At 49.5% G+C, this 27,484-nt stretch overlaps 1 protein-coding gene across 5 annotated transcripts in view; it reads left to right on the forward strand.

Moving 5' to 3' along the window:
* The window catches only part of MAMLD1 (mastermind like domain containing 1), a 123,567-nt gene that overhangs the window by 79,220 nt on the left and 16,863 nt on the right, over positions 1–27,484 (forward strand). For all 5 annotated transcript variants that reach the window (XM_058714718.1, XM_058714719.1, XM_058714721.1 and 2 more), the window contains one exon: positions 4,453–6,156. In XM_058714718.1, coding sequence (XP_058570701.1) covers positions 4,453–6,156 — 1,704 coding nt within the window. The remainder of the gene's footprint in view (positions 1–4,452; positions 6,157–27,484) is intronic.

Raw genomic sequence — 27,484 nt, forward strand, 5'->3', positions numbered from 1 at the left:
ATGCAGTTTAGTGAATTTTCATAAGGTTTTGGGGACCCATCGGTGGCTGTGTCTGCCTGCCTATGAAATGGGACTCTGCAGGCATTTGGGGATGGAGATGGTCATTCCTTTCTAAAAGACACCAGGGAACCTCCCTCACTTCCCCTCCCTGCCCCACCTCCTGCCACCAAAGGGCCTGTGAGGGCTCAGGCTGGGAGTGGGGACACCTGGGTTCTAGTGTTGCCATCGTCTACTAATTCGCTGTGTCCACCACAAGCAAATCACATCTCATTCTGTTTTCTGTAAAAAGAGAAGGTTGAGATGTGGTCTCTAGAAATCCTGCTACCATCCAATGATTTATTTATTTTCTTTCTGATTTACTTATTGTAAAAAAAAAAAAAAAAAAACTCACAGCAAGTGGGCAGGATCATGCACAATACATGGCCTGAGGAAAGAGGGGCCGATGGTAGCTGGAACCAATAGTTTGCTGTCATAGAGTCCAGAGACTGGAAAACAGGACATGTGCAAAGCTGGAAGGTTTGTTTAAGAAGGTTCTGGAAGCTTAGGGAGGGACTTGCCACCAATAACATGACGTTGAGAGGGAAGTCATTCCAGAGTAGCAGCTTTTCTTGCACTTGCAACAAGGGTGCATCCAAGGGTGGCCTTGGGATTCAGTCAGCAGCAACCAGCCCAGTCAGGCAGACCTCAGCCCAGCACCCACTGGCCCAGGTGACCCGCAGAGGAGCCGGTGTGGCGCTGGGGAAGGAGGAAAGCCCAGCTGGCTGCTGGAAATTGAGATGAGTAACAAATCCCAGGGGTGCACAAGAGAAGGCATGCATGCAAGCCTGTATCTAGGCGCAGAAGTCACTGGATAGCAGACTTCCAAGCCTTGGCGGTGCCTGGGGGAGGCAGATGCTGATGTCGAGAGGCTGAGTGCCTCTGTGTGAACACAGCCACCTTCCCTTGGCCTTGTGCACGCTTGGCTGGGGTTCTGGCCATTCAGCCAGGGTGCTTCAGGCTGGTTGTTGAAAGCTCTCAGCATAAAACCTGAAACGCAGAGCTGAGGCCTCTAACAAAGCGAAGTTTCCCTTAACGTCCATTGAAAAAGGGAAGCGCCAAAGAGGCTCCCGCCTGCCCTGCCGAACCAGTAGCCTCAGCCAGCATGTCCCCCCCCCCCCCAACCCCCGCAACTGCATTCCCAGGGACAGCGAGGCCAACATGGCCCCTGGTTAGGCATCCTCCCAAAGTGTTCAGTGAAGCATCCAGCTGCCAACTTGGCGCAGCGAGGGGGGCACCCACTCCAGCAAATTGGATTCACCGGCAGTGAGCTAACACCCTGGAGGGGCATCCTGGGGTCCGCTTTGTTGTTGAGGAGACAGCTGGGTTCCAGAATTGGGACTGAGTGGGGACCATTGGCTTGGGGGCCTGGAAAGTTGCATGCACGTGCCCTCTCATTTCAGAGAGTTAGAGACCACGTTTCCTTGCCAGTGGTTCCTAATATTAGCTGTCGCGTCCCGTGGCCATGCCTGGTCTTCCCCACGTCCTGCTACCTTGGTTCCAACGAGGTAACGGCAGACTAACAATTAAAGAAATGGTCTGGGAACCCACAGAGTCTGCCAGGGATTCCAGGCTGCTGCAACTCACAGCCCCTGCCCTCCCTTCCTTCCCCTGTCTGGTGCCACATATGCTTCCCTGTCATTACACCTGTAGTGCAGTCCAGGATACCACCCACAGCACGCTGGGCCCAGCCATTGCCAGCTTGGACTCCCCGCAAGGGGTCTGCTATAAAACCTGTACTCGGTCATCCATTTCTATTTTTGATATATGGGAATTCTTTCAAGACCTTGGGGGAATGTAGACAAAATGGAATTTTCGTTTGGGACTCAGTGACTTGTTTGTGGGCTGCCCATGACTGATGGAATGAACGGCCGGGAAAGCACGCGGCAGAGCTGCCTGTGTCCCGGGGCATTTGGGTTCATTTGTCCATGGATTCATTCAGCTGCTATTTCCCAAGCACCTGCTCCGGGCCAATACAGAGTCCACTGCCCCTGGATGGAAGAGCGGACGCAGATGACCAGATAGGCCTCTTCTTACACCTTCTCTACCCTGCCCAGTGCACTTTTGCCTCCCCTGTGGCCCTCAGCCCCCAATGGACTTGATGGCAGAGCGGCCCCTCAAAGTGCCCCTGTCCAGGTTGCAGAGAAAAGGCAAAGAAGGAGGCAAGTCCCGTTACTCCAGGTGGTGGAACCCCTCCTGCAGAAGTGACACAGTGTCCTGCCACCAGGGTGGTTTAAGGCAGTGGGTTGTGAGGCTGCCCAGTGGTCATGGAGGGGCCCTGCATTGGCCTGTGCCCTGTTGCCCTCCAGCTGAGCAGCTCTGGGCAAGTCCTTCCCCTTCCCTGGGGGTCAGGGCCCCTGTCTCTTCCTAGGACAAGGTTGGACTTCCAGGGCCCTTCCATGGCTGCCCTTGGTAACGCCAGCTACCAGTCAGTGAGGATTTACTAGGTGTCACAGAATCTGCTTCATTGTACTCAATAGGCAGAGTAGCATCATGATGAGAACTAAAATAAGGCTCATTTTGCAAATGAAGAAACTGGGGTCCAAAGAGGTTAAGTGACAAGGCCAAGACCTGCTTGTGTCTGCCTCAGAACCAGGACCTTTCACCACACTGCCTCCACTCGCGCTCTGGGCCAGTAGTTCCCATCTTGGCTGTGCATTTAGAATCGGCCCAGGAGCCTTGAGAAAACTCAGATACCCGGGCCCTGCTCTGGATGAGACTGAAGCAGTTCGTCTGTGGTGGGAAGCCCTGGGAATGTGGATGTTTCTCAATGAAGCTGATGAACACCAAAACGTGACATGTGCATCCCTCTTTTGATGTTCACTCTGTCATGACAGTCGTGGCCGGTGTGGCACTACCACACACATTGACCCTCCGCCCCACCAGTGAGCCAGACGTGAAGGGACATCAAAGGATCAGCAACGAATGTCCCAGGAAGACTTCTAAAGCTAAACAGGGTTTCTTTACATGAAAAAGTATGTCAAGAGAAATACAGTTGAGCCTGGAAACACAGGCTTGAACTGCACAGGTCTGCTTAAATGTTTTTCGATAAATACAGTCCAGTGCCATAAATGCATTTTCTCTTCCTTATGATTTTCTTAATCACATTTTCTTTTCTCTAGCCTACTGTGTTGTAAGAATACAGTACATGATACATATAACATACAAAATATGTGCTTAGTCGACTGTATGTTATTGTAAGGCTTCCAGTCAACGGTAGGCTATTTGTAGTTAAGTTCTGAGTGGCATCAAAAATTATAGTAGGATTTTTGACCACAGGGCATTTTTCAAGGTTCACCTGTATATGTGTTCCACTGTTGGCGTGTAGGTAATTTCCAAGCCCTTCTCTTTTCACACATGCCTCCACTCCACCCCACTTGCTTTCCCCTCTACTTGCAGGTCACGGTCATTAACATGACAGCCACAGATGACTGTATGAAGCCTTGAACGAGTAGGAAATAGTACCTCGCTAACTGCTTTGTTCCCAAAGGCTATGTTTTTATAAATGGTGAGCAGCTCCCCCAAGGTGCAGGTTGCAGATCAGGGCCTTTTCCTGTACTTTGAGGGGGACGGTTGTAAGTCATTCTCAATAAAAACAAACAAGTGATAGAAAACCATAGAGAATAGAAAGGCACTTGCCAATCTCCCCAAAAGATCCCTACTCCCGATGGTTGCATGTAGGTTCTTCCACGTTATTTTTGTATGTACCTAGTAGTGTGTGTGTGTTGTGTGTGTCCGCGTGTGCAAAGATAAGTGAAACCATGCCTCAGTGACTGTTCTGCCACTTGTGTTTTCCCCTAGACAGTACATCTCAGACAGTTGCCCCAAAGCACACACCTAGATCTACTTCATTCCTCTAAAGATTCTGTTGTGTTCCGTCTCGTCACCACAGCCCGGTGCATTTAAACGAGACGGGGACGCAACCTAAAAGTTGCCTGTCTATGTTGTGCTTTTCCTTTTTAAAAATGGGGATATCTGTACACAGGTAGGAATTGAGAGCATCTGAAGTACTTCCAGTTTGCCCTCCAGTGCCTGTCTGGGGCGGCTCAGTTCAGTTAGTGACTTCCGCATAGTTTTGGTGAGCTCTCCCTTACGTGGGCACAGAAGATCCTTTGTGGGACTTTCTGCGGTGTTTAGTATACAGACAGCATAATGCCTAATTTGAAGTGTAACAAGACAGTTTAAATGAAACACAGCAACAAAGAAGCAAGCATTATGGTCCCCCAAAATAGGCTGTATTGTATAGTTTTGACAAGTCTTGAAACTGAGAGATGTTTTATGTTGCAAGTTTCCTGTTCATTAGCTTTCATGTGCCAAGGCTTTATAAAAATTCCTCCCTCCCTCTCCCTCTCCCTCTGTCTGTCTGTCTGTCTGTCTCTCTCTCTCTCTCCCTCTCACTCTCTCTCTCCACCACAGGGACCCACTAAAAGGAGACAGGAAGGAGATAGCTTCCAGTTTCCAGGCATGGCTGACGGAGGTTACCCTAATAAAATCAAGAGGCCTTGCCTTGAAGACGTTACCCTTTCTATGGGCCCAGGTGCCCATCACAGCACACCCTGTGCAGAGCTACAGGTGCCTCCATTGACAATGAACCCTAGCCCTGCCGCCATGGGAGTACCTGGCCATCCATTACCACTCGAAACTAATCCCATGAATGGCAGCATAATGGGCTCACCGTTTGCAGTGCCATCGGCTGCAGAAATGGGACTGAAAGGGCCTTCCGGTCCCTACTATGACAAAGCCAACAGCATGCCGGCTGTGGACCAGGAACTTCAAGATCTCCTGGAGGAGCTAACAAAAATTCAAGAACCTTCTCCGAATGAGCTAGATCTTGAGAAGATACTGGGGAGCAAACCAGAAGAACCACTGGTGTTAGAGCACCCGCAGGCAACCCTCGGTGCCAGTGCCAAGCCTTCAGTTCAGATGCCACACTTGGAGAGCCTTGGTTCCGGCAAGGAGTTTGCTTCCAGCTGCAGCCAGCTCCCGGGCACACCACTGCCAGTCCCGCCCTCCCCGGCCGGGCTCAGCTATGTGATTCCTGCCAGTGGGAAGCAAGTGGCCTCGCCGGGCTCTTCGGCAGCACAGACCAAGAGCCAGGTCCAGGGGATGCTCCCTGTCGCTCTGCCCCCACTCCCGGTGCCTCAGTGGCATCACGCCCACCAGCTGAAGGTGCTGGCAGCCAGCAAGCAGGGGTCTGCTACGAGGCAGCCGGGGCCCAACCCCAGTTGGTCTGGCCTGCCTCCTCCAGGCCTCTCCCCGTCTTACCGCCCTGTGCCGTCGCCACACCCGCCGCCACCGCCGTTCAGCCCTCAGAGCCTCATGGTGTCCTGTATGGCATCCGGCAACCTGCCCGGGAGCACTTTCCAAGGCTCCCCCAACGCCTTACTGGCCAGCATGGCATCCGGCAGCAGTGCCGCCCTGGGGCCCCCCGTGCTCTACACTCCCGAGAAGCTCCCCAGCCCGGCTCTGAATCAGCAGCCGCAGTACAGCCCACAGAGCTCCCTCCTTGCCAACCTGGTGTCCTCTAGTATCAAAAGTCCTCAGGGACACCTGATGTCTGCTTTGCCCGCCAGCAACCCGGGGCCATCCCCGCCCTACCGCCCCGAGAAGCTCTCCAGCCCAGGCTTGCCGCAGCAGTCCTTCACTCCGCAGTGCTCCCTGATCCGGAGCCTCACCCCCTCCGGCAATCCGCTAAGTCAGCAGCAGCAGCCGCCTTCGCAGCAGCCGGCAAACACCATCTTCAAGCCCATGGCCACCAACCCACCCAAAACCCTGAGCGTGATCATGCAGCAGGGGCTGGCCAGCCCCAGCCCGGGAGCCCCGGAGCCGTTCACTTTTGGCAACACCAAGCCCCTGTCACATTTCGTTTCTGAGCCGGGCCCCCAGAAGATGCCCTCCATGCCCACCACCTCGAGGCAGCCGTCCCTGCTCCACTACCTGCAGCAGCCGACGCCGACCCCGGCCTCTTCTGCCACCGCCTCCTCCACCGCCACTGCCACCTTGCAGCTGCAGCAGCAGCCTGACCACTCCTCTCTCCTCCTGCAGCAAATGATGCAGCAGCCGCCCCCGCGCTTTCAGCGGCCAGTGGCCCCGGACTCCATGCCTTCTCTGCCCAGACAGGTAAGACGGTCTCGCGTCCAGTTGCGTTCCTTTGTTTTGGACATAGGAACCGTGTCTCGTGCTATTGATACTTGGCTCTGGAGGCAAATCTGGCCGTAGTCCTCTCTGAGACTGGACTTGACTCTGGAGAAGTCTATTGAAGGCAGCTAGTTCTGTGTGGTTGAGGTGCAGTGTTCATGAGGCCGAGGTTATGGTTTTAGCTCCTGTGCAAGTCACTTAACTTCCCTGGAAGGAAAAGTACACCCAGAAGGTGCTGTTAGGGGAAGGAACCAGGGGAGATGAGTCAGAATCGCCTAGAACTGCCTTCCCCTGCACCGGGCCAGGTAGCGTGTTCCCTCACACAGGACTAGTGAAGCCTTCGTAGGACTCAAGGAAATTGCACCAAGGCATGTAAATCCTACCCTGCTGGCATATGGCTGCACGCTGAGCCTTCCAGAAGTGCCACAGCAAACTTCTGCTGAGCAGCCCCAGTGTGCCCTTCACCACTGTGCTGGCTTGGACACTGAGGCAGGCCCTAACTGAAAAGGACAGATGCGAAAGGACAGATGCGAATAAAGTAGTTACTCTTACCATCTCCATTCTACAAAGAAACTGAGGCTCGGAGAGTTGAAATGACTTGCCCGGAGTCACATAGCCAGGAGACAGAGCAGGAACTGGGAACCAGGAAGTGTTAGTCCAGAGCCTGTGCTCTTCTCAGAATCACTGTGACTTCTCCCCCTCCCTCATCTACAATATGATCAATCACTGAGCTCAGCTGATGCCCGCCCAGGGGTGTTCATCACAGTTTCCCCTCGTCATTGCTCTGACCCCTGCCCTCATTGGTTATCTATTGCCGTGTAACAAATGACTCCTAGACCTCTGCTTGAGACAACACAAGTGTATTACCTCACGGTTTCTATGGGCCAGGAGTCTTGGCATCACCTAGCTGGGTCTTCTGGCCTTGAGTCACTTGTAAGGTTATCATCATCTCCAGCTCAACCGGGAAGGTTCTTGCTTCCAAGCTCACTCCTGAGGTGGTTGGCTGGAAGCAGTTCCTTGCAGGTGTTTGGACTGAGGCCTCATTCCTCATGAGCTGTTGGTTAGAGGCCTCTCTTTGTTCCTTGCCACGTGGGCCTCTTCATAGAGCATCTCACAGCATGGCAGCCAGCTTCGTCTGACTAAGCAAGACAGAATGTGCCAGCAAGACAGGCAGAGGGATTGCCAGCAAGTCAGAGGTTACGGTCTTTAGAACATAGTCTTGAAAGTGATGTCCCATCACTTCTGCTGTATTCTGTTCATTGGACACAAGCATGAAGGTGTGAATACCAGGAGGCAGGGGTCACTGGGGACCATGTCAGATATCTGCCTACCCAGAGCACTTTCTGCCTACCCAGAGCACTTTCTATCTTGGTTCCTCCTTTCCATTGCTCTCAGCCTTGCCCAAGTTCAAGTCCTCTTGATTCTTTTCCTGGACTCAGAGTTGACTCTTAAGTTGGTTTTCCCCAATAAACCAGCCATCACTCAAAACATTACCTTCAAGAGACCTGACATAACAGAGACCTGATCATGTTTCACATTTGGCCAGAAGTTTCCGGGGGCCCATAACCTGGCTCCATCCATCTCCTTGGACTCTGTGCACATCGGGCCCTGTCTGGCACTTTGCTTCTATCATTCGAAGTGCTGGCAGTCGGCTTTATTCCTACCATCCCCTGTGCCTGGCAGCGCTTTCTCACCTTCTTTCTCCTGCCCCACCCCCACAGCTCCTAAGGCTCAGGAACCATCCCCTCCAGGACCAGCCTTGGTACTTCCGTCTCCCACTTTGCCTCTCTCTTCTCTAAAACAGCCAAGGAAGAGAGCTTGGCCGGCGACCTGGCCCAAGGGAAGCACCTGTCAGGGTTGACCTCTTTTCTGAGGGCCCTGGATGAGTGTGACTGGGGCAGCCCCCGGAGGAGAGAAACCAAGTCTTTTTCCTCCATGCCTCATGAAGCATAAGCAAGCAGAGAGCTCCACACCAGGGAACTGGTCCTCTGATGGACTTGTGCGGCAAACAGAGCATCCGTGGGTGCGGCCAGGGAGAGCCGCAGGCCCTCGTGTGCAGTTCGGGAGCACTTGGGTTTGAGTCTGCGGCGGGCTTACCGCCATCTGCCTTCATGGAGCTGGAAGTCTCCCCCTAGCAGGCAAGGTCCTCAGCCTGGAGACCGATCACCATCTAACACTGTGAGCCTTTTGGGGTTTTTCTTCAGTGGGGTACATTTGTAGCCCATGTGGCCTCAGAACCCGATCAGCTGGCTCAGAGGGAGAATCCTTAATGACCTGTGTCATGAAAATCACACCCAACTGATTACCAAGGTGAGCTGGAGAAAGTGCTCCGGGGAAAGACCAGCAGCCAAGCTCCCTGAGGCTAGGAAGGGCTCAGGTGACCGCCACCAGCAGAGGGGGGAGCCTGGGTTCCCTGGATGGGAGGCTGTTGCTGCCAAGATCTGCCTTCGCTGCTAGTGCTGGCCAGTGCCCACGGGCCAGGCATACAACTCAGCTCTTCACCTGCCTTTTTCTCATTTTAGTCATCAGAGATAGAGGGCGTTATCATTCCCTTTAAAGCCAAAAAGACTGAGGCACAAAGAAGTGACTAGAATTGCCCAGTCACACAGGAAGTTAGGGCCAGAGAAGGGAGTCTGGCTACAGAGCCCATACTTGTAAACCCATGCATGGGGCACTGCTTCCAGAGCCTTCTGATCCTGCTGTAACCTCCAAACTGTTGCCTCTTCTACAAAATGGGCAATAGGTTATGACATGTTGATTGAGGATTCAATGCATTAATACATCTAAAGTGTTTTGAACAAGGCCTAGCAGCACAAAGTACCTGCCAAGGAAGGTTTGCTATCACTATGACTAACTCCTGGCCTTGAGCCTCCAGATCCATTTGGTGGGGGCTGAGATGTGTCAGGACAAAATGTGAGCAGTGCTCTCTCCAGACCCCCTGCCTACCACGAGATTGACAGCCTACAGCCTCACGGGTTCTCCCTGTCCCAGGCTCTGCCCCACTGACACAACTCCAGGCCTGGTGGAAAAGGGAAAAGGCGGGGGTCACCTGGGTGGCTCAGTCGGTTAAGCGTCGGTCTCTTGGTTTCGGCTCAGGTCATGATCTCAAGGTTCGTGAGTTCGAGCCCTGCATCAGGCTTTGCGCCGACGGTGTGGGATTCTGTCTCCTTGTCTCTCTGCCCCTCCCCAACTTGTCCTCATGCTTTCTCTCTCTTTCTCTCTCTCTCTCTCTCTCTCTCTCACACACACACACACACACACAAATGAATCAACTTAAAAAAAAACAGGGGCGCCTGGGGGGCTCAGTCGGTTGAGTGTCCGACTTCGGCTCAGGTCATGATCTTGCAGTTCGTGAGTTCAAAGCCCACGTCAGGCTCTGTGCTGACAGCTCAGAGCCTGGAGCCTGCTTCGGATTCTGTGTCTTCCTCTGTCTCTCTGCTCTTCCCCCACTTGTGCTCTGTCTCTCAAAAAATAAATAAACATTAAACAAATTTTTAATTAAAAAAAAAAAACCAGAATACACTTCCTACGAAAAAACAAGGAAAAGGAAAAGGTGATCTTTGCCTGGCAGGCAGGGATCTCCTTCTCACTACCCCTCTCCTGGCTCCCGGTTCTGTCCATGGCACTCTTCTAGCCAAAACACACAGTAGACATCCAGGCTGAGCACATCAACAGCTCACCATGCCTTCTCATGGCCTTTTGCATTTGCTCTGAGGCCTGAGAACTCAGCCCTGCTCACCCTTCCAGGGGAGAGAAAAGGGCACAAGCTTCTTCCTTCCAACAGGGCCAGCTGGTCGAATTTCACTGATGGCCAGACTGAGCCTCAGAAAATACTCTTCACCTACTACGTGGTGACATAGACTACCTTGTTGCACTTCCAGATGTGATTGTGGTTACCACAGAGGCACTGGGCCTTCATTTGAATCCAGATTTTGGTTTCTGAAAAGAGTACTTTCTAAATGAAAAGTGAGAAACCAACTCTTGAGTAAGCAGAAAAACCACGTCCAGTCATCTACAGGAGCTCATATTTCTCAGCTCTGAGAATTTCACTTGACCAGTTAGGTAAACGACCCAATTTCAGTGGACCATTTGCTTGCACTGAAGGTAAAAGGCAAATGCCATCTGGCTCCAGGGTGGCAGTTTAGCATGGCAGCTGAAGCGAGGGCACTGGGGTTCAAGTCTAGGCACTGATACTGACTGAGCTCTAGGTGGGGAGCAATGTCATTTAGTCGCTCTGAGCTTTAGGACATTGGAAGACAAAGGAAGCGCTAAGCTGAAATTGCCCAGAGCCCTGCCTGGCACACAGTACGTGCTGGGCTGGGATCCACCACCTCTGAGGACAGGTGCGTTTCCAAATTGAGGACATTTGGGACTATAGAAAGATCATGTGGTGCATATACTAAATATCACACAAGCCTCCGATAGAACCTGGGGCAGCATTTCATTACTTTTGCAGAGAAATACAAATATTTAAGTCCACATCAATTTTGTCCCCAAATAAATTTTGATGCCCAACTTACCAAAATAAAATAGGCTTTCAGAGCTTTTGGGGTTTGAAATTACAGCTAAGGGATGTGGGCTTGGAATTACTAAGGGAGTGACTTTTTGGAGTTGGGGCATCCAGCCCTTCTGTGTCGGATTTTAATGACCCCAGATCTCCTCACTGTATTTCCCACCCTACTCCCAAGGCTGGGTGACGTCTCTCTGTTTTTAATCAAGATGAATTTTGTTTCCGTAATTTAGGGCTCCTTCTCCCTGAAGACTTATTGGAGATACATGCAAAAATCAGTGTTAGAACTTCAATTTTACCACCAACCATGGGTGAATGGAACTTCCATTTGCTCAGAGACGAACACAGGTCCATTGAGGAGATGGGGGCGGCGGGAGGCGGCCCAGCTCCGAGGGCCCTCGGTGCACATGGCTTGGAGAGCTGGGAGCGCAGCATCCTGGGGAGGAGGGATGTGGATGGCGGCCAGTTGGAATAAGAACAAAAAGGCCTGAAATCTGATCCTTGAGGCAGGCTGAGGCACAGGGGAAGGGGGCAGCTGTGGAGAAACAGACCAAAGAGGCACATGATATTGTTTGGACAGATTTTGAGAAGGGTACGAGGGGAGTCCAGCCCGACTGGAGGGAGGCTGGATGAGGCCCCTCCTGGGTTTGCTACACTTTCTACCTTTAGTGATAAGCCTCCCATCCGCTTAGCTGAGGCAGCGATGAGCGCCCAGCAATTGCGGAGACAGTGGGCAAATTGAGAGAACTCGCCATCTTCCCTCCTCGAGGGGCTGGGCCTGCAATGAGGATCTGGGCAGCTTGGTCCGAAGTGGGGCCTTGGGGAAGCCCTCTCACTGCCCTCAGCCATAGGTCCCTCTTGGCCTTGGCAAACGGAGCCCTCTAAAGTACAGCACTCCCACTGCCCAGGGCCTGATGGAGACAGCACAGGGGAGGGGACCCCAGGGCCTTGGCAGGGTGTAGGCCCCAGGACTGGGCTTGAGACCAGGTTCAAGAGAGCCCAGGCTTTGGAACACTTGGGTCCAAATCTCAGCTCTGCTACTTTTTAGTTTGGCAAGCTATTTTCCCTCTCCGGGCCTCAGTCTCCCCATCTATAAAATGGAGATACTAGTATACCTATCTAAGGGGGTCGCTGGGAGGATTAAATGAAGTGAGGTAAAAGTGCTTGGCATAGGGCCTGGCTCACAACAACGCTCCATACATGTTAGCTGCCACTACGTCCGGAAAGTTCCTGAAACTTAGAACACCAGTAAGTAACCCAGTGGAATGGGTTAGACTGCCTCAGTGTCCAGGTTCCTCTCCAGCTCTTGGGGGGGGGGCGTTGGGGGGGATTAGTCAGGGAGGACATTTGCGAGGTGGCTGAAGAGAAGCCAAGTGGTGGACAACACTGGTCGGTGACCCCAGAAAGGAGCAGAGCGGCTGAGTCAGGCCATAGCTTTCTGAGCACTTCTGGCCAGGGAGAAGGGGGGAACGTTGGCTGCTCCTCCCTCCCAGCGCAGACCGAAGAAGTGCTATGAGCTGGAGGGGACGGGGCAGGGGATGGGCTAAATGGGGGATGGCCATTGAGGAGGGCACTTGTTGGGATGAGCACTGGGTGTCACATGTCAGAGATGAATCACTGGGTTCTACTCCTGAAACCAATATTACACTGTATGTTAACTAACTTGAATTTAAATAAATAAGTTTCTAAAAAATGAAGTGCTAGGGGCCTTGGGGGGGGGTGCAGTGAATGCTGAGTAACAAATGGGCCAACCCCAGGACTGTGGCTGACAGGCAGAGAGAGCAAACAGCAGGGAGAGCAGAGAGCGAGAGCGGGAGAGTGGGAGAGCAGAGAGCCAGGGAGAGCGAGGGCCAGGACCACTGCTTCCGTTTAGTCATTGGCATTGGGGGATGGGGAGGCTTGCTAAGGGCCCCAGATGGATGATGGCGGTGCTCAGAGCACCCATGCTGAACCTTCAGAGATGCCTCCTCCGCTCTCCTCCCCCCTCCCCTCCACCACTCACTCCGCTCCCAAAGCCTCCCACAAGAACCTTTGCAGAAACTCAAGATTCCTTTTGGTTTGAATTTCCAGGGCTGTACTCACCTGCTCAGTAGAGCAGAACCTTTAATTACTGCTGTCTCAGTTAGCACTGCAAATTAAAATCTTTGTATTTGCACCATGACCTCTCATGGAAAACAAAATGATAAAAGCAGGCTACACCAAGAGAATTGTCTATTCTTGTCAAAGTCACATCGGCTCCATTTTTCACTAGAGAAAGATTCAGAGATGTACCATGTAATGATTCAACAATTCTATACATTAACTCCGTGCTCATCACAATAAGTGTCCTCTTAAGACTAATATAACACTGTATGTTAATGATACTTGAATTAAAAAACTTTAAAATTAAAAACCATTTTAATTTAAAAACAAGAGAAAGTCAGGAGAGATGGTGACATGAGCCAGCCTTCTTCTAGTCTCAAATTGTCTGTTAGCGTTTAAAACCAGGTGGCCGTTCTCTGGCCTGGCATACTTGATCCCCCTGGAATCAGACACAGCACATATTGTCGGGGTGGGGGGTGGCCTGTGACCTTGGGCTCTTGAGTCCTTTCGCTGCTCCCCTTCATTATTCTCTTGAGGGTAAGGGTTGGGGGAGAGCAGCACTGCTCCCCTATTATGAGAGAAGTTTCTTTGCGTTTGTCTTTTACTAATTCTGGCATGAAGCATCACAGCTTCATTTCAAAGGTTAGTCCTGCTGAAATGCGAGAGTGGAGGCCTCTGGGGAAGCTCTAAGCACCCTGGGGAGGACGGGGCAGGTGAGTCAGGTTCCCAGTGCACTAGAGCCAGGGGCCAGCTCAGCACATATCTTCTCTGCCAGATGGGGCAGCATTTTCCTGAATAAGCGTCTTCATTTTGTATGTGAGCGTGATTGTATGTAACGGCTTACTTTTTCCTTTCTTCCTAAATTGGGCCGCAACATGCTATTTCATTTGGGGAAACCTTTTTTTAGCTGCTTTGGGAGGAAATATAATTAGACACAGTGTAACATACATTTTTGAAAATGTAGGGGCTAGTTCCTCCGTGTTGACCAAGTTTTGTTTTAACCACTCTGAATTGCCAGGAAACGAAACTCCAAAGGGTGTTGAATTTGGGAAATGCAGTCTCAGAACTTGGTACTAATATTACCAAGAGTCAGGTTTTTCTTTCTGTTTCTTTTCCGGTTTCTGAAAATCATTAATGACCCTCTACCTCAAAGCGACGGCTCTTTTTTAAAAAGTGGAAATTCAAAATGTGTTGCTTGTCAAGTGCTAACCTTTTAAACGTCAACCTTTTTTTTCTGTTGAAAGTTGAAGAACGAGGTGGCATGTTGCAGTGAGGCAGGGGTACGTTGCTTTGCACCTGGAGTCACAACCCATCACTCAGTGAGGTCCACAGCCAAATCGTGGGGATGCGCAAACCCCCCCCAGTACAGACGCCTCAATCATAGAGATCGATAGGTATAATTTTGTAGTTGCTTAGTGATTGACTTGTGAAGGCCGAGAAGATCACCAGTTTCAGAAACCTCTTGTGTCACGTTTGTTTGGGTTTTTTGTTTGTTCGTTCTTCTTGCCTTCACATACTTGACGAGAAACCGTGAACTTCGCTGAAGCCAGGGTGTTGAAAATGAGGCGTTTAAAACGAAGTGTAGCAAAACCTATCTATTTGTCACTGTAAAGCAAAGGAAGGTTTGCAAAGAGCAGAAGAAGACATAAATTTGTGTGGTGAGCACCTTTCAATGGACCCCACGTGAAAAATTATAAGACGTAAACACTGTCTAAGGAGGCTGGAAAGTCACGGGGGGCCTGTGCCATTCAGCTGTGGCCCTGATACCTAGAGCCCGCCATGTTGCTGCATTCCTCCACCTCCCTCCCACATCCCCCCCCACCCCCAGCCACCATTGAAGGCCCGCAGAGCACAGATTTAGGAAACCTCTCCTGAGTCCATTTGTACTCGTAGCCTCTTCTGTCCCTTGGGGGTTGACAAATTCGAAGATCTGTGTGCTCTGGCCTGGCTACTGGTGAGCTTGAAGGGGGCAGCAGATGGTAGAACACTTTATGGTTAAAGCAAAACCCTTCCCATCCCCCCCCCCCAAAGAAAAAGATTCTGCTTTTTCCTATGGGATTGAAAAAGTTTGGGTTTCTCTTTGGTCTCATTAATTTTGCCCACGGTGACAAATGATGCTTTCTCCATGTTACTCCATCTGGTTGTTGTTCTTCCCATCGAAACAAGCGAGGCTGTCGCGAGTTGGAACTAGGTATGCAGGAAAAAGGGAAGTGGGCACTTTAGGAAAGTATCATATAGTGTTGGCCTAAATGTGGCCCTGAAGCCCTGACACATGTGTAGCCCTGTTTCAGCAGAAAGTATTCCAAGTCTTGCTTTGCTTTGGCGGACTTCAGGTTTGAAGCTGCCGGCGCAGGTTCCACCCGGCTTTTCCCCCTGTAGCATGCTGCTGCGTTCGGCCATCCTCCATGTTTGAGAAGAGAAGGTGAGCATAATGGTGGGGACCTAGACTCTTTTTTGCAGGCCCATGGCCGGGTGGCACGAGAAGAGAGTTTGCCAAGGCAGCCGACTCCGTAGGCCAGTAGACGAAGGTAGACTCCTCACTTGCAATTTTGACCAATGATCATTTCTTTCCGTGTGACAATGCTTTGAAAGGTGTGGGAGGTCCCCAACCACCCCTGAGTGCAGATAAGTGGGAATAGTTCCATGACCCTTTCCCTCTATCAGGCAACACTTTCAGAAACAAGCTGTGGAAAATGTAAACAGACAAAATGTTGACACCTATTAGAGTGGCTATTATTTAAAACAAAACAAAAGAGAAAATAGCAAGCATTGGCAAGGACGTGGAGAAATTGGAAATCATATGCACTATCAGTAGAAATGCAAAGTGGTGCAGCCACTGTGGAAAACGTGATGGCAGTTCCTAAAGCTTTAAACATAGAATCACCATTTGACCCAACAATTCCACTTCTAGGTATAGACCCCAAAGAATTGAAAGCGGGGTCTTGAACAGATATGTGTTCACCAATGTGCATAGCAGCACTATTTATAGTAGCCACAAGGTGGAAATAACACAAATGCCCATCAACTGGTGAATGGAAAAACAAATCCATATGCCCATATTATGGATTATTATTTAGTCTTAAAAAGGAAGAGAATTCGGACATGTGCTACTACATGAATGAGCCTTGCAACCATTATTCTGAGTGAAAGAAGCCAGACGCATAAGGACAAATGCTGTGCAGTGCCACTTCTATGAGGCACCAAGAGTATGCAGATTTTTAGAGACAGAAAGCAGACTGGTGGGTGCCTGGGGGAGAGAAAAGGAGAAGTTAGTGTTTAATGGGGATGGAGTTCCAGTTTGGGATGATGAACAAGTTCTGGAGATGGATGGTGGGGATGGCTGCACAGTACTGTGAGCGTACCTAATGCCACGGAGCTGTGCGCTTAAAATAGTTAAAATGGCAAATTTTACCACGATAAAAAAGAAAACCTTAAGTTTTAACATTTATTCATTTTTGAGAGACAGAGTGCAAGCAGGGGTGGTGCAGAGACGGAGGAAAACACAGAATCCAAAGCAGGCTCCAGGCTCTGAGCTGTCAGCACAGGGCCCGATGTGGGGCTCGAACTCACTAACCGCGAGATCATGACCTGAGCTGAAGTCGGATGCTTAACCTACTGAGCCACCCAGGTGCCCCAAAAACCTTAAGTTTTAAAACACTTGCTATTCCTCTCGATCAAAAGCAATATTTTATTTGCAAATAGAATTAGCAGACAACGCACAGGTGGCAGCAAGGTGCACTGCCCACTTTCTGTCATAGGGAGCAGCGGTATGGATATGGGTCTGCGCATCGTCTCGGGGAGCCAGCTGCGTTTGCTGGATGTCCTAGCAAGATGCATGCACGTCAAACACATGGGATAGACTTCTCGGGCACAGCCACCATGAAGAAATAACTCTCCTGGTAAATTGAACACAATTTCTGTCCTTCTCTGGACATTTTGGAGACAGGACAACACGCAGGTCGGAGAACAGAGAAGCGACTGTAGACAGGAAGGGACATTGTCTCTGCTTCTGAATGGGATAAGAAACCCCACTTGCTTCATTGGTTCTCTGGTGCAGCTGCGGGTCTGGAAACACTGCGATGACTCACAGTTTGCTGATTAATACAAGAGCCAACGGAATGATGCTAGGCACTCGCTGTCTGTGACTGGCTTTCTGTGCAAAGTATCCCTCTGGAGCAAGTGCTAGGCCCTGGGGTAGAGTTCTGGAAAAAGTGAAGGATCTCAACCACACAAGAACCAGCACATAAGGCCTGACGCTGGCACACAATGTAGGGAGTGAGAGCCTCTGACCAATGCCAACTGACGTTTGAAAAGTCGACACACCTGGTTACTCACACCCCCGTTCCCAAGACCACTGATTTCGACATTTCAGGGCTTGGTGGTGTCCACTGTTTAATCAGAGTCACTTGTGTCTTGCCTGTGCTGCCACTTGATGACAAAAAGGAAGAAGTCTTCTCTGGCTCGGTCGCAGTGAGCTGGAGGACCCTTTGGGGGAATGAATAGGAGCTGGCGGGAAGGGATAAAGTAGTGTTGCAGAATTAAGCTCCTGAGACAATTTTTGAGTGTTTCTGAGTCATTATCGGTCAGACGTCCCAGACTTCAAGGCCTAGGAGGCCGATGAACTTGGTCTCTCGTGTTGTGCCACCACCCCCTGCTCATGACACTTTTTTCTGCTCCAGCTGGGGCCCGTGTCCTCCTGCAGCACTGGGCAAACAGTGCCTGGCACTCCCCAAATGTGGGGTCTGAGAGCGCAGGGTTTCTTCCACCTCCGACAGACCCACAGTCTAGTACCTCAGGTGGCAGTTGGCACCGGCTGTTCTGTGGCAGTGGTGGTGCTGGTGGAAGGCCGAAACGGGACCTCTGGGGGCCGCTGCAGGTAGCACAGTGACAGCAGCACGTAAGAACTGCACCCCACCCCCCAAAAAAAACTGCTGGCTTAGAAATTCAGGCCACTCTTTCCATTGCTTCTTTTCCACTTAAGATTCATTCATGCCACTCTGGGGTGGCACCAATATTCCTGACAAACCAATACATTTCAGTCAGGTTTTTGTTTTTGTTTTTTACCAGTTCATGAGCACAGATTTTTACACCCTTTGCGGAAACGACGTCATGAGGGTTTTGTTCTTATTTGTGTGTTTTTGTCATTTTGACAGCTGTCTTGTTTGTTTCTTTGATTTGTTAACTTTTCATTTGGAAGTGTCTTCTTTGGCAGAATAATTACATTACAAGGAGATGCGTTCTCACTGCCCTCTAGAAAGGTCTCCTGACTTCAGGGTCCTTGGGAGAATTGAAGACAACTGTGATGTTCTTATGGAGTCTCCCCCCTCCACGCACACACACCCCTCCCAGTCCCTCGCCCCTGTCTTCATGGCTTACCTCTGAAAGGAGCACAAAGCGTTGGAGTAAGGCCCTCTGGGGAGGGAAGGCACTATTCCACCAACCCAAATGCTCCAGAGGCATCAGCCCTGCGCAGAGGCCACAGAGAGGTTCACGCGTTGTTCCTGTCCCCCTGAATGTCACTTGCAGTGGTGGGTGACCACATACCCTGTCCGCCCTGCCTGATCTCATTGTCCAACCAAACTCTAATCTATATACTCCCCTGTTGCAGAAGAGGTTCGTGAAGGCGAAGTGTTTCTCTGTAAACTTGCACTTGACTTGTCTATTTCCCACTCTCCTGGTAAATAAAGTTTGCAATACAATATTGGACTAGGGATTGAGAAAGAGAATGAACCCTCATAATTGTTTCTAGAGCCATCAGCGTCCGACTTGGCAACACCTCTTAACGGCTTTTAATTTTTTTGTTTACAGTTATTACCTCTGAAATCTCTACTTTCTGGTACGTTCTTGGACTTTTGAAGGGATTTAAAAATTCAGGAGCTCAATGCCAATAATTGCTTTTAGGAGCTAGCGCTGCCTATTTTCTATAGATGAATTCCAGTTTGGGTCCTCAATTATTTTCTTCACAGAAAGCCACAAAGTACATATTCAGGTTTGCATCGGAATTGAATATGAACTAGAAATCCTTAATGTTGTTAAGCTACGCGATTGCTTCTAAAATGTGTATGCACTCAACTAATGCAAAATAGAGTATTTAAGAGCTTGACTACTGCACTTGAGATCTGAATGAAGAGCCCAAGCTTGCTGTAGTTGATCTGCACTAGATATGTTTGCTGGAGGAGGTGGTGCAGGTGGTTCACGTGTGGTAGATTTCTTTTTAAACCAGTCCGGGGATAAAGGAGCATGACTGGAGGCTGAACAGGGTCCAACAGGCTCTGCACTTCATCATTAGAAATGCAATGTTCTCCAACGTGAGGCTGGAGGTACAATGTAGACTTCATGACCTCAGAGGCCTAGGAGCCCAGGCTATAATCCTTACCAGTTAGGGTGTATTGAGTCACAAATAACAGGAAAACCAGCTTACACTGGCTCAGCTAATAAAAGGAACGGACTAAGTCCTATAAGCGGAAGTCCAGCAGTTGGGGACTGCAGCGGTGGTTTGAATCAACAGCTCAACCGTCATCCTAAAGCTGGCTCCCCCTTGTGGGCACCCATGGCTGCCAGCAGCTCCAGGGGCTACAAACTTCCTTTTCCCTCAGGCAGAGAAGCAGGAGAGAAAGTTTCTTCTAGAAGCTCTGTCAGGTAAACAAGGAGGCTTCTTTCCCAGAAACCCCTGGGAATTCGGGCCCTCATGGCCTGAACTGATTGCACGCCTACTGCGTTGTTTCCTGTGAGCTGAGCTAAGTGCCCCACCTCTAGAACCCTGAGTGGAGCCAGGTTTCCCCAAAGTGTATAGGCAGCATGGGACAGGCGAGGCTGCCTGAGCGGAAACTGGGGAAGGTGCCAAGGGAAGGAAAACTAGATGTTGGCCAAGCGGCCAACTATATTGTGACAATCGGCGTCTTCAGCCATCGACATCCATCTGCTCTTTCCTTCCCAAGCGTATGCCTCCCAGATGCTTACCCCTACAGAAAGCCCATTTACTCCCTCCCCAAGAGGATTCGGTTCCAATCTAGAAACTGCAGGTGATGCACCACCCTCACGTTCCGGAACACCTTAGGGCTTTAAGAAGGTTAACGAAGTTCTGGCATTTAATAAGTTAGGAACAGAAATGTGAAGGTGGCTCTTTGGGGTGACCGTGCAACTCCTGGAAGTAGCCCTTTATCCAGGGAGAACCCGTATCCTTAGGCCTCATTTTGTAAGCATTCCCCCAAATATCCATAACCTAGTTATTAGTCAGGTCTTGGAAGAGGAGTGGCACTGGGTGCAGCTATGATAGATAAAGTTGGTTTGAGAACTTTCCCAATTTCCTGCCCAGGGCCTCTCACCTGGCTAACATGCCATCATTCTTCAGGCCACAGCTTAAAGCTCAGTTTTGCCATGAAGCCTGCTCTAACCAACCCTTCCCCAGACTGGATTGGGTTCTCCTGTTCTCTAGCACTCTGCAGTGCTCCCGTGCAGCACTTAATCAATCTGTACTACCGACCCTCATCTAAGTGCTTCTCCATAATACAAATGTGCCAGCTGTAAAAGGGCAAGAAGCACATTTGTCTTGTCCACCAATGCTGTCACAGCAGAGGGCCTAGATCGTGGCGGGTGCTCAGTAAATATGTGTTGTGTGAATGTTATAAAAGGCAGAGTGAGCAGATTTGAGCTGCAGTATTTTATTACAGTGGAGAACTATGGAACAATCTACACTCTGCATTCTACAGTGTACGATGACAGATGCTCCAAAGGAACACAACAGTCAAGTCCTCAGAAGAAACAAACACACAGAGAACCCTAGTGTCCCTGGCAACTGCAGCCAACTCTTTTGTAGCCCCCTCCCCCTCTCTCTGGCAGCCTGGTGCCTCAGGGACCCTGGGTATCTCTCTACCTACCAGGCACCCTGGGTCTCCTCACCATAGGTAGCAGCCTCTTGAGCACCCAGCTCCCTCTTATCCCACACCCATACAGTTTGGAGATAGGCGGTTGGGGGAAGGCAGTAGAGGCCCCTCAGCTCACAGGATGCCCCAGGCAGCAGGACGCAGAGAGCTGATCTGGGTGAACCCTGCACTTACCCACTGGGGCAGTGGGAGTTCCACAAGGCCATAAAATGACTGGCTCTGAGTAATAGCTGGAGTCCCTGACTCCTGACGCAGACTCTGAGTTCATAAATTCTGCATCTTGGGGCACCTGGGTGGGTCAGTTGGTTGAGCATCTGACTCTTGGTTTCAACTCATGATCTCATGGTTCGTGACATCGAGCCCTGCATCAGGCTCTGTGCTGACAGTGCGGAGCCTACTTGGGATTCTCTCCCTCTCTCTCTGCCCCTCCTCCCCTCAAAATAAATAAATCAACTTCAATAAATAAGTAGGTAAATAAATAAATTCTACATCTTGAAGCAGGCAGGTGGCTTCAAATCTGGGAATGGGATATGAACTTCATACATTCTTGACAGTTTATTACCATTGCTGTAATCAACCCTCTGCTATTAAATAGAATTTTATAATTAAATCAAACCAAACCCTTAAAATAATTTATTTGGAGAAGGCCAATTATTCAAGTCCACAAACTAACTAGAAGTATATCCTGCAGATGTTGACGTTGAAGACTGTGCCTAAGTTCAGTGTAACTGCTGGACCCCTTCTCATTGGATGTCCACACATCAAAAAGGATGTCTGTTCTCTCAGCCTTAATGGTAGGTTATGTATATGTTTGCCTTTCTAGTTCCCAGAGCTAGCCCTTATTCCTGCAAAACAGCTCCATAATCCACCCATTTACTGGGTTGCAAAGCTTTGATGAGGTCGAGAGAGCAGTATGGTAGATATCACAACTTTCTCTGCAGGCCAGTCATACTGCGTTTGCTGAGAGCTGCTGGACTTGTCCAGGGTTTCCCCACAACTCGCATTGCCCAGTTCATGACTAGGGTAAGGCAGGAAGATGACAGAAAAAGATATCTGGCCCAGGAAATTACAGAAATTCCAATAAAACTCAGAAATGAAATCTCTGAGCTGTGAGCCAAGTGCTTAAGGGAAGAGGCAGGAGAGTGCTTCTCGTGTTGCTCACTGCTCACCGTGGTGCTTCACGGGCAGTGTGGGGAGTGGCGGGGCAGGGGGTGAGAAAAAAGGGTTTCCTCTATATTTTTGGAAAGCAAGAAGAGCTAACTAGCCAAGTGCTCCTTTGTGTCTGTTCAGGTCTGCTGAAAGGCAGACACCTGTATGGAGTTAGACATATAAGAAATGTATGAGGGTAAGGGAAGCCTATGAATGCTAAAGGCAAAGGAAGCAAGAGAAGGTGGGGAGAGCCTCAGCCCACAGTGCAGGTGGTCCATGATGATCGGGAGACAGAGGGGGATTGGGTAAGAACAATCTTAGACTGCAGGGGCACCTGAGTGGCTCAGTAATTCAAGCATCTGACTTCATCTCAGGTCATGATCTCGAAGTTTGTGAGTTTGAGCCCCACATGGGGCTCTCTGCTGTCATCATGGAGCCTGATTCAGATCCTCTGTCTCTCTCTCTCTCTCTCTCTCTCTCTGCCCTTCCTCTACTCTCTCTCTCTCTCTCAAAAATGAATAAACATAAAAAAAGAATAATGTTAGACTGCAGTGCAGCTCCAGGAAAGGTTCAGCAAGGCCAGTGGAGAGTCCTCGAGCCAAAGTTGCTGTTGGAAGAGTCCCGTACCTCACAGGAGTGGGCCTGCATTAGTAGTATACCTGCTATGTTCAGTCAATGGCTGGGAGAGGGACTGGGGCCAGATACGGTGACAGATCCAAAGGGATGGCTTCTGGAGGCTATCAGTCAATTATGCCTCCCATGGCTGGAGATGCCAGCAGCCTTTAGCACAGCCACCACATCCCTCCTTCGGTAGCTATGACTAGGAAGGCCCTTCCCAGAGTCCCTGGCAGACAGATAGCTACAAGGATAGATTCATGGGGTAGAATGAGACTGACTACTTTGGAGAACAAGGCCAAGGCTGGTTTAATTAGTCTGTAGGTGGACTGTGCTTCTTCATTGTTTGTTTATTTAGTGTTTGGATTCTTGGTTTTCCCTCCTGTCCCCTTGTTTGTTCAATTCACCCTTTGACCCCAGGTCTAGGAAAATACAACCATGTGCATTTGGAAGAAGTTTAAAATGAATTAGCCGGCTGGCTTTAGTTTCCATCCTAAGCATCAAAAGATTCCCAGGCTTTGGAAGTGGGGCAGACTGAAGGGACTAAAATTATTTGGGAAATAAACAAATGAATATTCAGCCTCTTGATTACACAAGGAAGAGTATAAGTTTTGTCTGTCTAGTGCCTAAGAATCACTATTTTTTTAGTTGTGTGAGTATGCTAAAATCAGAGAACATGAATATTGAAAAAATCCTTAGAGTTTGTCTAGTTCAACAACATCATTTTACAGATGAGGACACAGTGAGGCCCTAAAGGGAAAAAGTAGACCAGTATCCTTTAGGGAAAAAAACATGCAAAAATTCTCAACAAAACCCTAGGAAAACAAATCCAGTAATTTATGAAAAGGATTAGACACCATGACCAAGTGGGCTGCATCCCAGGAATGCAAGGCTGGTTCAGCCTATGAAAATCATTCATTGTAATGAACCATGTTAGTAAAACAAGGAACAACAACAACAAAAAGATCATCTCAATAGACAAAAAAGGCAAGAGACTTTCTCAAGCTCATAAAGCTAATGGCAAAGCCCAGGCTAAACTGCAGTCACCTACCTTCCAGGCCAGAGCTCTTCATAGTTAGTAGTGGGAATGGGGACAGAAGGTGGAACTAGCCCTTCCACATCCATGCACTGCACTGAGCCCATATTGAGGAATCTCCCCTCTTCCTTCCATCCTCTTCTCACAATAGCCCCTGGCAAAGCGCACTTTCCACATGAAAAAGCAGGCATAGAGAGGCCACCTGAGGCCACCCAGCTGCCAAGCACAAGGAGGAGCTAAGCCTAGACCCCAGGTCTCCTGTCTCTCCCTCTGGTACTTTCCCTCACCCTTCACTGCTCCCCTTACTGATTGGTGCTACTGGATTAACCTGGTTCCATTAGTTCTCACATTATCTGCTGCCAAGCCAAATAGATGGGCTTTTTGCTGAGTGGATACAAGTGTCCTCCAGATTCTCTGGGGGAAGAGCCCCTCTCCTGTGCCAGAGTGTGACAACTCTCAGAGCTGAAGCTGTTGAGTTACCTTGGTGTAATCTGGGCTAAGTGGCCATTTGTATATGCTAATGACTAGAACATCTGTGCAAGGACTGGAGGTCTGTAAAGAAGCCCTGGGGAAGCCAGAGGCCAGAAGGCTGGGAAGTGGAGGCCGGTGGGGCCAAGAGAAGGATGAGGCTGTTCTTTGTTCCCGGAGAAGCTGAGGGCCAGGCTGGCTTGGCTTTTGGCAGGGCCTAGCCCAATGAGAGCTCTTGCCACTGAGTCCTGGCTCTCCCTGCTGGGACGAGAAAAAGAAGGCAAACATTTCAGAGAGTCAGGGAGAGAGACACAGCAGAGCCAGGATGCAGTGAAGTGGTTGTTTGTTTGTTTGTTTGTTTGTTTTGTGGGTTTTTTGGCCTCACACCTGCGCATCTCAGATGGAGCTCTACTGAGGGCCCAGTTGGCCAAGTTGCCTCTGGATGTGTTCACCATGGCCTCCAAAACTTCTTCTCCTCAAAAATGCATTGGGAGAGCCCACCCTAGAGTCAGGTACTGAGCCTGCAGGCCATTTTCAGGGCTCGAACATGTGGGCTATGGTGGGGGTGTGCCGGCTGTCAGCAGTGTACAAAGCAGGGCTTTCCCAGTACTGTTCTGCCTGTTTAACTCAGCAATGTGGGGTACCCTTTTTTCTTTCTCTCACTGAGAATCACAGAGAGGTTGAAAGAGGTCGACTCTGTATGGGACACCTCTTCTCTTCTTCATGCCATCTGCTTCGCATATAGATATGTTCCCACCAGGCCCCGCATCAACACTGCATACTCTTCCTGTCCTTTTCTTCTTTCCTGACATTTAGACCAGGGAAAGTGGCTTCCTTTGGGATAAAGGGGTTGCAAGAAGGCACCATGGATTGGAAATCACAAGTGCTGAGTTCTAGTCTCCTCTGACTTGGGGCAAAGCTCTTCCCTACCATGAGCCCCAGAGTCCCCACCCACCAGGTAGGGAGTTGGTAGCAAGCAGTATTTCTCAGAAGGTCGTGTTGCAAGGTCCCACTCCCAGAGACTGAGTCCCTGCAAAAACAGAGACAGGTACTCCCTGTAGGTCTCTCAGACTCTCTGTCCTTAACTTGCTCAGCAATCTTTTTTTCCCTGATTTTTTATGGTGGTTAAAGTACACGTGACATAGAAATGGTCATTTTTTAGTGTACAGCTCAGTGGCATTAAGTACATTCACATTGTGCAGCCATCATCACCATCCATCTCCAGCACTCCTTTTATTTTGCAAGACTGAAACTCTGTCCCCATTAAACAATACTCTTCATGACACACTCTCCACAGCCCTTGGCAACCACTGTACTTACCTGACAGGAGGGATACCATGATCACCAAGGCTGTTTTCCCAGAGCAAGGCTTGTCCATTGCTTGGCAATCGTGAGCAAACCATGGACCTCTCCATCTACAGGGAATGTTGACTCAAGTAGGTGATCTCTCATTTCCCCTCCAGTTACAAAAGTGCTAGGGTAGTAGGGTGAGGTGTTAGCCCCAGGGAGGCAGAATGGGTCAGAAGACGACAGAAGATGGGGATTTCAGTAAAAAGAAAGTAGAGAATGATGCCCCTTAAAGGTTGGGAAGGAAGGAGAGCACACAGGTAGGCATGAGAAAGCATTGGTAGCAGGAAAGCATTGGTTCATTTGCAGTTCACCTATACATCCTTGTGGACAAAATCTGGGGAAGGAATCCTGAGCTCTGGGAGTATTGGCATTCTTGCCAGGGTTCAGGGAGCCGAAACCAGGCCAACCCTAAATTTCATGAAGAGTGTGCTGTGCTAGGTCTTTCCAGCCTTGACCTCACCCTAAACCTGTCTGACTGGAGCATCTCCAGAGAGATGGGATTGACAACAGAAAAGAAAATAAGGTCAAAATTCCAAAGCAACTTTTCTTAACTTGTAAACAATGATTTTTTTTATGAACTTGAGTTGTTCCTTTGACATAACACCATATTTTCTGTTTACAGGATTCCTGGATTTTTCTAATCCTGGTTTTCTTGAATCCATATGATACATACAGAAGAGTATATAAAGCATATAAAATAAGACCAATACCCATGTACCCACCAACCAGGTTGAGAAATGAAACATTATCAAAATACCTTAGGGGCGTCCAGGTGGCTCAGTCCATTAAGCATGTGACTTCGGCTCAGGTCATAATCTCGCAGTCCGTGAGTTAAAACCCTGCATCAGGCTCTGTGCTGACAGCTCAGAGCCTGGAGCCTGCTTCCAATTCTGTGTCTCCCTCTCCCTCTGCTCTTCCCCCACTGGCTCTCTGCCTCTCTCTCTCTCTCTCTCTCTCTCTCAAAAATGAATAAACATTAAAAAATTGTTAAATATCTTAGAAGCCTTTTCTGTACCCCTCCCATTTCCCAGAGATAACAACTCTCCTGACTTCTAAGAGTCAAATATAGGAATGCACCTGAAGCCCCTTGATGAGCTTTGAGGTCTTCCTAGGTAGATTAGACAGTCACCAATCTCTCTCTCTCTCTCTCTCTCTCTCTCTCTCTCTCTCTTCCTCTCCAATCTCTTTAGGTACTTATTGTCTGCATAGATTTCCACTGATGGCTCCTCCCATCTATTTTGTGTTGATCCTCATTGGTTTCAATTTTAGATGGGGACCTCGTCATTTTCCAATACATTTTACGATCTCTTGATTACAAGAGTAATATGTGTTCCTCATAGTAAACTTGGAAAGTGCAAGAAAGTATAGAGAAAACACAAACTCCGTGTGATAATAAAATACAAAAATATATAATATACAAATAAGTCAGGAATAACCACTGTTAACATGTTGGAATACAACATTTCATTTTTTCCTATGCAGAAATATATTTGTCACATTACTGACACCAAGCTTTGTATATAGCTTTTACTTTTATTGTGAAATATAACATAGGTGCAGAAAAGTGTGCAAGGCCCATATGTACAATTTAAAGAAGAAGTACAAAGTGAAAACCTGTGTCACCACCAGTTAGGTTGAGAAATAGAATGTTGCCACCCCCTGAGTAGACCCCCAATGTGCCTCTGTGATCCTAGCCTCTCCTCCCCGCAGAGGTGACCACTCTCTTGATTCTGATGTAATCATTCTCTTGCTTTTCTATAGTTTCCTTAATGAACTGCTAAACAAGTAGTCCCTTCATTTTGGAGAACTGAGCAGTGGGCACGAGGTAGATACGTAAGCAGCAAAGAACCATAGTGCTGCTGTTAGCTGAAGGCTTCCGAAAGAAGAGAAGCTGGGTAGTCCTGGCCACTGTCTGCCCCCAGCTCCCCTTTTAGGGAAGTTGGTGGCCAAAGACAATGGTGGACTGGGGCACGTATAAAGCCCACCACCATCAGGACTCCTGGCAGAGTTATGGGCATGTTACTGGACACACAGAAAATATGGCAGAAGGGATTGGGCTGCTCTGTGTCTCCTTTTGAGCTCACCACAGCCTGCCTCCAGTTCCTCCAGCATTTAGGCATAGGTGAACACAGGACACCTCTGTGGGGTGAAGTTGAGTGTCCTCAGCTGATCCAGGCAGCAGGATCTGGAAGGCAGAGCAGGAATTTAGAAGCAAAT

This window comes from Neofelis nebulosa, chromosome X (genome assembly GCF_028018385.1).
Source record: "Neofelis nebulosa isolate mNeoNeb1 chromosome X, mNeoNeb1.pri, whole genome shotgun sequence".
NCBI classification, from domain to species: Eukaryota; Metazoa; Chordata; class Mammalia; order Carnivora; family Felidae; genus Neofelis; species Neofelis nebulosa.